The sequence below is a fragment of the Amia ocellicauda genome, chromosome 12 (genome assembly GCF_036373705.1).
Source record: "Amia ocellicauda isolate fAmiCal2 chromosome 12, fAmiCal2.hap1, whole genome shotgun sequence".
NCBI lineage: Eukaryota > Metazoa > Chordata > Actinopteri > Amiiformes > Amiidae > Amia > Amia ocellicauda.
The window spans coordinates 19,928,018-19,941,348 of record NC_089861.1 but is presented as its reverse complement, the minus strand read 5'-3'; the positions used below and the strand labels follow the sequence as shown (position 1 = coordinate 19,941,348).

Sequence of the window (13,331 nt, the reverse complement as noted above, 5' to 3'; positions counted from 1 at the left end):
GCGCCGCTGTGCCAATGCGCGCTGAGCCACTTCCGCATCCTGCCTCCCGGGATTCCTTTACCGTACACACCAGAGGAAGCGCGCAACTCGTTTTCATGTCCAGTAATCTTGTGTCAATTGTTCTGAGGTCAAATGTGTTGATGCCATTTCGGGGTTTAGGTTATTGTAACACGGGCGTAAAATTATAATTCTAATAATAATACATGCAATATTATAGTATTCATAATAATAAGAATTGGCTAGTGATTCATGTATAGACACTGCATTAAGGAACATGTCTAGGGTTGCCATCTGTGTAAAATAAATGAAATGTGTCGGTATCCCTCTTAACATTATGATTTATGTTCTCCCCTCTTCTATCCCGCCACTCATGAGGTCTTGCGTGCTCATTAAGTAGCAAGAAACAAACAAACAAACAGAACACCAACACCCAAAAGTCAGTTTTTGCTTTTTGGGGGGATATGTAGTACCTACAATTAACTGCGCCGGTCGCTTTGCAGAGCTGTAGACTTTTGAGGACGTGTTTATTTAGCATATGCTGCTTAAAATACGTTTTAGTGATTAGGTTATGCTGTGTGGTAGGGTGGGGTAATATGCCCAGTTGAGGTACAATGCCCATGCCCAAATATCCCAAAGCATGCATATAGAATTTAATGACAATATCATAGCCATCTTAAGCCAGAGATCTGTAATTGAATGCTTGCAGAAACTGATCTATCAGTAAAGGTCATTTTATTTTTACTCCACAATTACTTATTCAGAGAAATGCCCCTGTATTTGCTGATAAACACAGGCTAAGCCAAGGATGCCAGTTAAATCATTTTTAGCTTATCATGGTGATAGTGTTTGAGTGATAATAGCACTATACAATGCGTTATGGGAAATGTTTGTTCTGAAGCTCAAATTAGGTAAAATGCCCATATAACACAAGGGGGCAAAAGGTCTGCTGTGGGTATTTTGCCCTATCATAGAAAACATTGTTGAAATTGTGTTAGTACATTTTCTATTGACAGGCTGCAATGGATAGAAAATACAAAAGAAGGACTAAGAGGGGAAGTTATGGAAGTGAGCAGCTGTTTACTGCATAAAGACTATAGAGGAGGGGTCCTACCTAAACGAGCCAGTAATAATTATGTTATCCCTGCTGGCGTGTTTCAGACTCGGGGGCAGTAAAGTTAGGTCGACATCAACCCAAAGAAGTGAAATAGCAACACACAACCACATCCAGTACATGGTAAAAAACACTTTTGATGTCCGACGACTGGAAATTCAAGTAGCTGAAAAATGTTGAGGGAAGCATCCCTTTAATGAAGACAGCAGAGTGTCAGGTAAAGATGTATTAACATAAGAATAATAGAGAACCATAAGGAACAAGCCTAACCCATGCAGTGGCCTTCAAATGATATGTATTTAACCAAAGCATGTTTCCATTAAGAACAATGCATTTTAAAGGGGGAACAGCTGTTTGCTATGCAATAAAATGAGTATACAATTATCCAATATGCAATTCTGTGGAGTTGACTATATTCAAAATGAACCATAAAGCACAGACAGGTGAAACACCCACACATGACCCCATTAAAATATTTGTGTAATTTGTATCAAAATACAAAAATCTGACAACATAGACAATAACTCCCACTATAACCGTGTCTTCTTGTATTTCGGTTATACATAACTAACACAGTTATATGGTATATCTTCCTTAAGATGAGCTCCTTGCCCCCACCCTACCCTGCTGGCAATGGGAATTGTAGCCAATGAGGTGAATACTGCAATTTAAATCAATGTAAAAAGCAATCCAGTTGATGGTAATTCAGATCAATGTCTTCAGGTATTGTAACGAATGTATTTGTTTTGGCTTATCACTGGTATTATTATTAGTGGTGGTAGAACAGTACTAATACCTGACATTGTTTCCAAAATATATAATCTGTATACTACAGTACTTCCACTCGCTCTATGGAAACAGAAAGAGACCAAGAACCTTTACCGTAAATAGTAGAGCAGACGCCCAGCTACTGCTATTCACACGGCTCGAATACAGGTTACTATTAAATATAAATTGCGTCAAACGTGCAATTTTAAATCCAAGTGGGTTGCAATACTTAATTCATACATATTTACTGTATGATTGCATTAATGATGTCTCCAGACGAAACCCCTCCAGTTTTAAAAATAACCATCGCGTAGAACAATAATAATATTTAAAATAATGTAATTCCCATCATTATAACTTACGGTGGCTCGCTGAGGACATGAACAAATAGCCCTTCTGGCAGTGCCAGTTCTAGCTAGGTTGCCTACCTCTGTGAAGATGATTCCTTATTCCTTATTCCTTTTTTTTTTAATTCCTTATTTAAAAAATAATAATGAATGGTTACTTATTACTTATTTCTGATTTCTCAAAATAAGTAACGATTACATTTTTTTTGTCACTGTTTCTCAATAAATTAACAATGGATACTTATTTCTTGTTACTGTTGTCAGTTTTTCTGCAAAATAATTAATGCTAACTTATTTTTAATATCTGATTTGTGGTTTTCGAAAAAGAAGTAGTGGCCTCATTCCTTATTTCAGATTTTTGCGAAAAATAAGTAATGGTTCTTTTTCCTTATTTCTGTTTCCTGTTTTCGAAATATAAGTATGGTTACTTTTTTTTACTTTTGCTTGTTGGTCCTTGTTTGCCTGTTTGTTACTCATTTCTTATTTCTGGCCGTGGCCCCCCACCCCCGGCTCTGTAGTCCAGCGAGAGGCCGCAGCGCAGCGCTATGGAGCCCCGCACAGGGAAGGGACCTGTTGCCAGTATCTCTGTATTGTCATAGACCCCTGACGCTTTTTGTCACTGTTGTTCTGTATTGTTTTATATTGCCTTCATAATACAAATAAAAAGAAAAATCTGTTATAGTGTGTGACTCATCGATACTCATCGAGTACATCGATATTATAGGCTAACGAAGGCAACAGTTACTTATTTTTCATACATCAATTGTTGTTTTTGCTTTGATATCTTTTTTTTTTGTTTACAATATTTTTTATTTTGAATTTGTTACTTATGGCGCTAATTTGAGCCCATAGGTGTGAATCGCCTTGTGTCATGTCATGAATGATCTTAAGAATTTCATGCTAGATATGGCAAAGCACCACCACCATAATACCGTATACACCAAAAAAAGTTGTAATTAATTTGATCAGTATGTTAGTATTGAACCCTTAAGTGTCTCAACAAAGAGCAGGAATAAAACATTCTACAAATTAAACATTATGAAAGCGTCGTAAAGCTACTTAATCTGATATGAACTGATTAAATGGCACATTTTCTGATTACACTGTAAATTATGATGGAGTGGAGAACGAAGCGCACCCCCTCTGTCCTCCGTGTGCTCTGCTCCAGTCTGCAGCTGCACTGCCACAGCTGTCCGTCTGCGCAGACCGTGACGTCACAGCAGGCAGGGAAGTGTCGTAACGCCATGTCTCCACTTTACGATAAAAACAAAGACAGCCGCCTCCAGCGCCGCTGTGCAGGCGGGAGTGGGGAGTGAAGCGACACTAGGGTCCATCACCGCGTTGAACCGGCTGTGTGTAACAGTAACACGCCTGACTGTGTGTAACAGTAACACGCCTGACTGTGTGTAACAGTAACACGCCTGACTGTGTCTGCGTCGCAGTGTCCGGACAACACAGGGCAGCCCAGAGCAGTGACAGCAGCAGGTCAGGTCAGGCCTTTACGGTTTGCATTTCTTGTGAGTTGTAATATCGTGTCTTTAAAAATGATTATTTTCATTTGTTTTAGCCTACTGTCTGAAATATTTATGTTTAGTAGCTGTCTATTGTTGGTGTTGTGCAACAACAACTCCTGGCATGAAAGGCACTTAAATAAAGCTGATTCGTAGTCATATTATATCTGTACAGTCATTTTTGCTTCACCCAGTATAATAAGAGCAGTGATTGAGACTCAGTGTGGTCTAATTTATAATCTACAGTAGGAATGTGTCTATTATTATTACAACGCGTGTGCGATCCTTAAATTCAATTCCTATAGATAACGGATAGTAGTTAGTTGGTGACACAGAGGGGGAGGGGGTGTCTACAGTGCAGGCCCCGATCCTCCATATATAGGCCGTGCTGGGCTGAAAATAAAGGCAAGCTGTCAAAAAACATAACTAAAACTATAACTACTTTCGAGTATAATTATACTGTGACACGGGTCCCTCTCACACAGACCTGCATAAACGGGGCAAGACACGCAATTTGCAGTCAGTCCAAACGCAATCCAAATCCAGTTCACATCTTCAGTTTTCTTTTGGTATAATTATTTCTAAATGGTTTTGCTGTGTAATAAGGGAAGTAAAATAGAAAAGTATTATATATGTATACGTGTGTGACATCCATAACTCACAGTGCATATTCAAACAATCATCGGTTTTGACTGTATTGTATGATATTTGCATGATCTTTAGGGAATTCAGGAAAGGTCACCAGATTTGTAATAATGATTCTTCATCACCTTTCAAAACTGCACTGTACGGTTTGACTACTCCCCTTCGAGAGATCTGCTCTCATACAGTATTCTGGTACACATTGTTGAGCAAATAAACCAGTAACTTTCCATCAATCTGAAATAAATAGATGTCGGATCTAGGACAGAACTGTTGACAAAAATGAGTTATGAGTCCGTATGTATTCTGTGGTTTAACACTGCCCTTCCACCCATCTGTCTTTATATGTATCCAGAAATTAGCTATCACTGGGAGTGAACAACAAAATTACACATTTGTTTCAAGGCATATTTTTACACTTCATAAATGTAGGTGAATATACTCTCATTTTCCATTAAAAAGAGATACTCTTTAAACTGCAATGCAGAGAAACAGAAAAGTGCATTGCTCTGAAATGTTAACTAGTTGTGTTATCCACTGAGTACACTGTAAATGTATTGAAGTTACTAAAGTGTACTTAGAGTGTACTGAAGTACATTTATTTTTCAGGTTACAAAGAGATGATAAAAAGGAAATTAAAGTGTAACAGGCTGCCCTGACTCCACACAGTTGCCTGTGGCTCATATGCTTGCAGTTGGGCTCTGTAGCCACTCAATTGGAAACCCCTGCTGGCAATGATCTTGACCGCCTATGAGCACCTGTGCTTACCTTTTTTACCTTTGCCTTTTTTCTTACAGTGATGTCCCCTGCACAGACCGTTCTCCCTGTAAATCCCTTGCAGCCCACCATGGAAGCAGAGCAAGATAAGGTGGATCCAGTGTTTGTTTGTTTAGTTATATATTTTGTTTACAAAATTATTAAATTAATTCTATAAAGTATTTTTTAATGGGAGTTTGTCTTGAACTAGCACCATCAGGAATGCTCATTTTGAAGACTTCCCATGAGGGAGCTTGTTTTGATTTTTAGTTATATCATTATTTAATGATAATAAATAACATCCCTGCTGGGTTCTCCCATCCATGCCTCAGTGTCCTCCCTGCCCTGAATCGGCTGCAGAAAGATAATGGCTCACCGCTCCTCTTTCCGCTTTTCCTTGTCTCTTGCTCTCTCTCTTCCCCCTCACTCAGTTCAGTGTTAACCGACTAGTCAGTGAGTGTGACTGATACTCCCGTAGCTAGAAAAATAGAAGAACAATAAATAATACTGAAATGTTTTCTCCACACATCTTTCCTTTCACTCAAAGAATGTACGCAATGGCGTTCTGATTGATTGAGTGAGTTAATGACTGTAATGGGGCTTTGCACTGGTATCTCCCAATCAAATTAAATTACAGTGATTTGCCTGAAATGGCTGTATAACTAACCATGTCCATCTACAAATATTCTTATCCAGTTCCTTATCTCCTCACAGGGAGCTGTATAATTGATTGACAGGTTTTAATAATCTAGAGTCTGTCTACCAAGATACTTATTGAGTGCAGCATATATTCATCTTGTTTTCAAAATCCTATTCTCTGTGTCTTCTGTATCCCCAGGAGCTGTAGAGACTAGTGCTCTACCTGGTGGTGTGGGAAGGATTGTGAGGTAGAGTGGAGCTCCAGTCTGTGGCAGGAGACAAAGCCCACAGCTGCAGGAGGCAGAGAGGGGCTCATGCACCCACACCGGAGTGGACAGAGGGTGGAAGGGTGCACTGGAATGGAGTGGTGGAGCAGTAGGGTTGCCCCGCCGGAGCTGATGAGGATCCTGAGACCCTGCTCAGTTAGACTGGAGAGACTGTCCTCACAGCAGAGCAAGAATATAGCAGAGGCTAGCAGAAACTCTCGTGGTGCCCATCACTGCGCCCAGTGTGGCAGTAGTTTAACCACACTGGGCAAACTTAATAAACATCAGAAAATTCACACTGGGGAGAGACTGTACTCATGCACCCACTGCGAAAAGAGTTTCCATCAGTTTGCCCACCTTAAAGAGCACAAGCACATCCACAAGGGAGAGGGATCGTACCGCTGCGATGAGTGCGGGAAGAGCTTCATCCGCCGTGCAATCCTGCAGAGTCACAAAATGGTTCATGGGGGAAAGAGACGGTACAGCTGCAGTCAGTGTGGCAAGACTTTCAGCCGTGCAGGCCAAGTGAAGGAGCACCAGCGCACTCACACGGGAGAGAAACCATACCACTGTGCCCAGTGTGGGAACCGCTTCAATTTTTTAAATAGCCTCCGAGTCCACCAGAAAGCTCACACAGGAGAGAGACCATACTTTTGTGACCAGTGCGGGAAGAGCTTCAGCCAGTCGATCCACCTCAAGACGCACCAGCGCATTCACACGGGAGAGAAACCTTACTCTTGCGCCCAGTGCGGGAAGAGCTTTGGTCAGTTAATCCACCTCAAAACGCATGAGCGCATCCACACAGGAGAGAGACCATATGGCTGCGAACAGTGCGGCAGGGGTTTTGCTCACTTGGGCAACCTCAAAGAGCACCTGCAAATTCACGGGGGAGAACCTCTGCATATCTGCTCACAGTGTGGAAAACGTTTCCACAGGCTGGCCAATCTCACCACCCACCAGCGTGTCCACACTGCGGAGCGACCGTATGGCTGCGGGGAGTGTGGGAAGGGCTTCGCCGATCTTTCCAATCTGAAAGCACACCAACGCGTCCACACGGGAGAGAAGCCGTACAGTTGTGGAGAGTGTGAGAAGAGATTTCGCTTTTTGTCCAACCTCAAAGCTCACCAGGTGGTTCATGTAGGACGGTGATTCCATACTCCTGTGATGGGCAAGGCAGAAGAATTCTAAGAGATGAGGGGATGGGTAGGGGGGATGAAGTGGGGTTGGGGTTGTGTCTTTTGGGTATGTATTCCAATAGGAACTCCCAGTTTATCTATTAATTTAATTCATTTCTAAGTTTCCATCTGTGAAATGTATTTGGTTACTTTTAATTGTCTACATCTATCTATACATTTATTTTGGAGCTCTACATTGCTTGGTTTATTTTTTGCATCCATTATCATTGCAGGAGTACTGACCACCCTGATAGACGTATTTACAAGGTAAATAGTTTATTGTGGTGTAGTTTATTAACTGGCCATAAGAACAAGGCTAACAGTACCCCTCCAATTGGTGGAATGAGCCAAGGTGTTGTTTGAGGTGGGCTGCAAGGGCGTTTGTCGCCAGATACTTAAGCTTGTTAAGGCAAAAGTCAGGCATGAGACTGGGGTTCTCTTCCTCATGAATTAGATTAATATCCATTTATTAATTTCTCAGCAGATGACCCAATTTTGAGAATGGAGGGCTGCTCACACTTAACGACTATTTTTCACCAAATTTGTCTTTTATGTCATGAAGGATTGCAACTACACGATCGCTTAAGTCCAGGGTCACACACAACTGATCTGAAATCCTTTGTCGTGGGGACCTCCGACACAGCCTCTAAACTCCCCACAGCTTGCGGAATTGCAAGTGATCCATTCAGAGAAAAAGGTAAACGGACATGGACATGGACATTTACGAGGAGGATGTGTGTGAAGACATGGTTGGGGAGGTGAGGGCAATAGCCTGTCTACTCTGTGTGAGAGCTGGAGGTTAGCAACATTCACAGGCTCTATCCATCCCACAGTATGATCATCGCATTGTAGGACTCGATATTTTGTGCAGACCTGGGTCAATTACAGATACTAATGGGTATTTGTATGTGAAAATCTTATTATTTTCCCTGTATTAGAGTATTTTTACATAATGTGCCCCGAAACAACCATTGGTATTTTAATAAATGCGTATGAAAATCTAAATCTCCTATCATGTTTAGTCTTCCTGTTTGTTTTCTTCTTCAATCAGCTCAACTCTCATTGGCTGCTGCCTGTCTCGGTGTGACGCTAATCGCGTCATCGGTGTCAATCGTAAATATTAAACATGTTTGTTAAAATTGTAGAGGGAAAAGCGATTCCAGCGCAAGTGCAACATCCAGTGGTCACGATATTTAAAAAAGCTTTATATAATACACCGATCAGCCATAACATTATGAGCACTGACAGGTGAAGTGAATAACACTGATAATCTCGTTATCATGGCACCTGTCAGTGGGTGGGATATATTAGGCAGCAAGTGAACATTTTGTCCTCAAAATTGATGTGTTAGAAGCAGGAAAAATGGGCAGCGTGAGGATCTGAGCGACTTTGACAAGGGCCAAATTGTGATGGCTAGATGACTGGGTCAGAGCATCTCCAAAACTGCAGCTCTTGTGGGGTGTTCCCGGTCTGCAGTGGTCAGTACCTATCAAAAGTGCTCCAAGGAAGGAAAAGCGGTGAACCGGCGACAGGGTCATGGGCGGCCAAGGCTCATTGATGCACGTGGGGAGCGAAGGCTGGCCCGTGTGGTCCAATCCAACAGACGAGCTACTGTAGCTCAAATTGCTGAAAAAGTGAATGCTGTTCTGATAGGTGTCAGAACACACAGTGCAGCGCAGTTTGTTGCGTATGGGGCTTCGTAGCCGCAGACCAGTCAGGGTGCCCATGCTGACCCCTGTCCACTGCCGAAAGCGCCTACAATGGGCAGGTGAGCATCAGAACTGGACCACGGAGCAATGGGAGAAGGTGGCCTGGTCTGATGAATCACGAGTTCAAGGTGTTGACTCCAAATTCCCCAGATCTCAATTCAATCGAGCGTCTGTGGGATGTGCTGGACAAACAAGTCCAATCCATGGAGGCCCCACCTCGCAGCTTACAGGACTTAAAGGATCTGCTGCTAACGTCTTGGTGCCAGATACCACAGCACACATTCAGAGGTCTAGTGGAGTCCATGCCTCGATGGGTCAGGGCTGTTTTGGCAGCAAAGGGGGACCTACACAATATTAGGCATATAGTCATAATGTTATGATCATAAAGTGCTGTTAGAAATAAGTATTTGGGCAGTATTTTTTGTCAATGGGCGTTACTTGAATCTGATCCACAAAGAGACTAAGTAGCTTTGTTAAGCCTGCATCATTTCTTGTTTGCAATAGTTATTTTTACCCATCAGAAGGGGCTGTCCTCTCCCATATTATTGGAGCAAGCAGTAGTACAGAAGCAAACCACGACCAATGATAAGTTAGTCCAGCTGTCCACCTGGGTACCTTCAATTAGACTTATTTTTGATTAGCTAAAGATTGTTTTACTGAAAGCTCGTTGTCTAGGACAGGATGCATGACCTGCTTAGAACCATCTCTGGGGTCAGTCCCCCTGCCATGTGGGAGCGAGGCCCTGGTTAGCTCTGTGGTTGTGAGTATGTGACAAAAACAGAATGTGGTTCTATGGATAGACACCATGGAACTGGCATTATCAATATTAACCTTTTAGTCCCATGGAAAAGAAGAGACATAACCAGTTTTAAAACTAGCATAATCAATATTAACCCTTTAGTGGTGGTGGAGCTGGCATCATCATGAGTACAGTCAGGTGATTGAAAGTACTAGAGCAAGTACATGAATAGCAGTGTGAGGTAGGCGATTAGGACAAATTAGAAAATGCACGAACGTCAGACTTCTTTTTTAAGAAAGAGCTGAACCTAGAGTCTTACCTAGTTGGCAAAATGAACCTCTCCCTGTGAAAAAAAAAAGCCATTTCCCTGCCTGTACCTTGTATGACTATACTGGAATGGATTTAAATGGTGAAAAACAAAATGAGTGAATAATTAAGTTATGTGTCTGAAAGAGTACATTTTGTGATATTTTGTGAGGAGTGGTGGTGGTGGGGGGGGTAAGAAGAGATGAGAGACTGTAGGTGTATGGACCAGGCTGATCAAGACAACGTTTTGACCTTTTCTGCATTTTGTTTATTTTAAGTTATTGTTAAAAAGACTTGGCTGCTGGATCAGGCAGTACCGTGTGTCCGTACAGTAATGTGCTGCTTTAGACAGTTCAGTGTTCAGTCAGTAGGTATGTCTTTATTGTACTGTAATGTATTAAATCTCTCTGTCTCTGTCTCTGTCCATGCATTGTTACCGGTCAGTGTGTCTGTACAGTACTGTATTAACTCTTTGTGGTACAATAATACTTTGGCCACCAGAGGGAGCTGGGGTCTCGCACTTGTGTCGGTTACAAGAAAGGTTACAAGAAATGGTCAAAGTCACTGAATGCAGTATTCTCAATATTCTTCTTGCCGTTGGGAAGTGCAGGTCCAGCTGTGTAAACAGTCCCTCCAGCGCAATGAACAGCGGCTGCAGTAGCAGTGAAACTGTCTCTCTCTGACCACAGTGTAGTCGAGAGAGAGATGAGGGTCTGAGTATGTTTCTGTCTGTGAAGTTTTTAGTATTACAGTTCACTTTATCTCACATCTTCTCGGGATTTAACTTATAATCAGCACAGCCTACATAGTCACTGCGGGCTCACATATGAACTAGGTCACTGCAGGACTGCAATATGATAGGCCGGCGATTGATACAAATCTAAAAAGGCCTCATAGCGTTAATATAAAAAGTGTATTATTCTAAAATAAATTACTAGTGTTAATAGCTAGACAAAGACAAATACCCAAACAGTTTGTAATCTTAGTTTTATTTGATCGGCCTACTTAATAACATACTCATTAAAAGTACATCCCAGGATGAGTCACCTACTCGAAGTCTCAAAGAAAGCATGCATACTTCAACACAGCCCAAGAATTTGAGCTACCCTTAACCCCAAGATTTAATATATGCTTGTAAGTAAGTTGTGTTTTTGTATTTTTCAAAATAATTTGTATAAATTGGATGGTATTTATACACTCACCTAAAGGATTATTAGAAACACCTGTTCAATTTCTCATTAATGCAATTATCTAACCAACCAATCACATGGCAGTTGCTTCAATGCATTTAGGGGTGTGGTCCTGGTCAAGACAATCTCCTGAACTCCAAACTGAATGTCTGAATGGGAAAGAAGTGTGATTTAAGCAATTTTGAGCGTGGCATGGTTGTTGGTGCCAGACGGGCCGGTCTGAGTATTTCACAATCTGCTCAGTTACTGGGATTTTCACGCACAACCATTTCTAGGGTTTACAAAGAATGGTGTGAAAAGGGAAAAACATCCAGTATGCGGCAGTCCTGTGGGCGAAAATGCCTTGTTGATGCTAGAGGTCAGAGGAGAATGGGCCGACTGATTCAAGCTGATAGAAGAGCAACTTTGACTGAAATAACCACTCGTTACAACCGAGGTATGCAGCAAAGCATTTGTGAAGCCACAACACGTACAACCTTGAGGCGGATGGGCTACAACAGCAGAAGACCCCACCGGGTACCACTCATCTCCACTACAAATAGGAAAAAGAGGCTACAATTTGCACAAGCTCACCAAAATTGGACAGTTGAAGACTGGAAAAATGTTGCCTGGTCTGATGAGTCTCGATTTCTGTTGAGACATTCAGATGGTAGAGTCAGAATTTGGCGTAAACAGAATGAGAACATGGATCCATCATGCCTTGTTACCACTGTGCAGGCTGGTGGTGGTGGTGTAATGGTGTGGGGGATGTTTTCTTGGCACACTTTAGGCCCCTTAGTGCCAATTGGGCATCGTTCAAATGCCACGGCCTACCTGAGCATTGTTTCTGACCATGTCCATCCCTTTATGACCACCATGTACCCATCCTCTGATGGCTACTTCCAGCAGGATAATGCACCATGTCACAAAGGTCGAATCATTTCAAATTGGTTTCTTGAACATGACAATGAGTTCACTGTACTAAACTGGCCCCCACAGTCACCAGATCTCAACCCAATAGAGCATCTTTGGGATGTGGTGGAACGGGAGCTTCGTGCCCTGGATGTGCATCCCACAAATCTCCATCAACTGCAAGATGCTATCCTATCAATATGGGCCAACATTTCTAAAGAATGCTTTCAGCACCTTGTTGAATCAATGCCACGTAGAATTAAGGCAGTTCTGAAGGCGAAAGGGGCTCAAACACAGTATTAGTATGGTGTTCCTAATAATCCTTTAGGTGAGTGTATATTATACAATAACAATAAATCCAAAATAAATTAAATATATGTCAACAGTAACATTTTGAGTAACATTATTAATTTCTAATTATTAATACGTTTTTCCTTATGTAATCACTGTAGCGTTTGACCTTTTTGGCTGATGTTTACAGTGGATTGGCACATTTATTTGCATTTGCTTAAAATGGCCAGAATCCATCCAAGACTTGTGGTAATCAGTAGGGCCAGATTCATTCAAAATGATCTAAAAATGCACATTACAATTATGCACCCTGCAAGCTTCTCGGTGTCCAGTTAATGTGCATATCCTTTAAAACACAGGGTTTCTGTGCACAAATGGTCTGCAATTACATAGTTAGGATGATGAAATTGCCCACGTTGGTATGCCATTGTGACCAATCTAATATTTACTTATTAATGACAGGATTATTAACCTCTGTCTTGAAGGGTTAAATTGCTGTATCACCCCAAGACAAATGCTAGCAAGTGCAACATTGTTGTTTTTTACAACGTTTGGAAAACATCCCCTAGAGTTTACAAACTGCTGTCTCCATTAAACACTCTCACACACAAACCGCAGACAAATCCACTTTTCAGGCACAAGAAACACACCCACTAACACTTCCTCTGCCTGGAACTGACAGGCCACATCTGTTTCTCTTCTGAGAGCTGGATCCCAACACCGCATGGTTACGAAATACTAGGAAAAAACATATACGCTATAAGGTAATGCACATAGAGCTCAAGTCTCCAAAACGTCAATGCGTGAGATTTGTCACATTAAAAAAATCCGTGACAGACACCACTCGCCCACAGCAGCAGCCTGAGAGGGTGAAATGCATTTGGAGACGTTTGTAATGTATTAAGTTATGCATTCATAATTACAGATATAAATACATATTTAAGTAATGAGAGAGGAGAAATATGATCCTCTAGCCGCCCCACACCCTAC

The 13,331-nt window shown here is 41.8% G+C and overlaps 1 protein-coding gene across 4 annotated transcripts; it reads left to right on the top strand.

The window, feature by feature from the left end:
- The first annotated feature begins 3,499 nt into the window (after positions 1-3,499).
- On the top strand, positions 3,500-8,220 carry LOC136764543 (zinc finger protein 235). 4 transcript variants are annotated; one of them, XM_066718706.1, is made up of 3 exons: positions 3,500-3,578; positions 5,177-5,247; positions 5,974-8,220. In XM_066718706.1, the coding sequence occupies exon 3, from the start codon at positions 6,089-6,091 to the stop codon at positions 7,187-7,189; it is 1,101 nt and encodes a 366-aa protein (XP_066574803.1). In that variant the 5' UTR covers positions 3,500-3,578; positions 5,177-5,247; positions 5,974-6,088; the 3' UTR covers positions 7,190-8,220. The 4 variants fall into 4 exon arrangements, with proteins under 4 accessions (XP_066574803.1, XP_066574801.1, XP_066574799.1 ...); XM_066718704.1 differs by having other exon boundaries at positions 3,500-3,711; XM_066718702.1 differs by having other exon boundaries at positions 3,500-3,716.
- The last annotated feature ends 5,111 nt before the right edge of the window (positions 8,221-13,331 follow it).

What these genes read in the sequence shown, in the direction of transcription:
- LOC136764543 (XM_066718706.1), top strand. Translation starts at nt 6,089, where the DNA reads ATGCACCCACACCGGAGTGGACAGAGGGTGGAAGGGTGCACTGGAATG.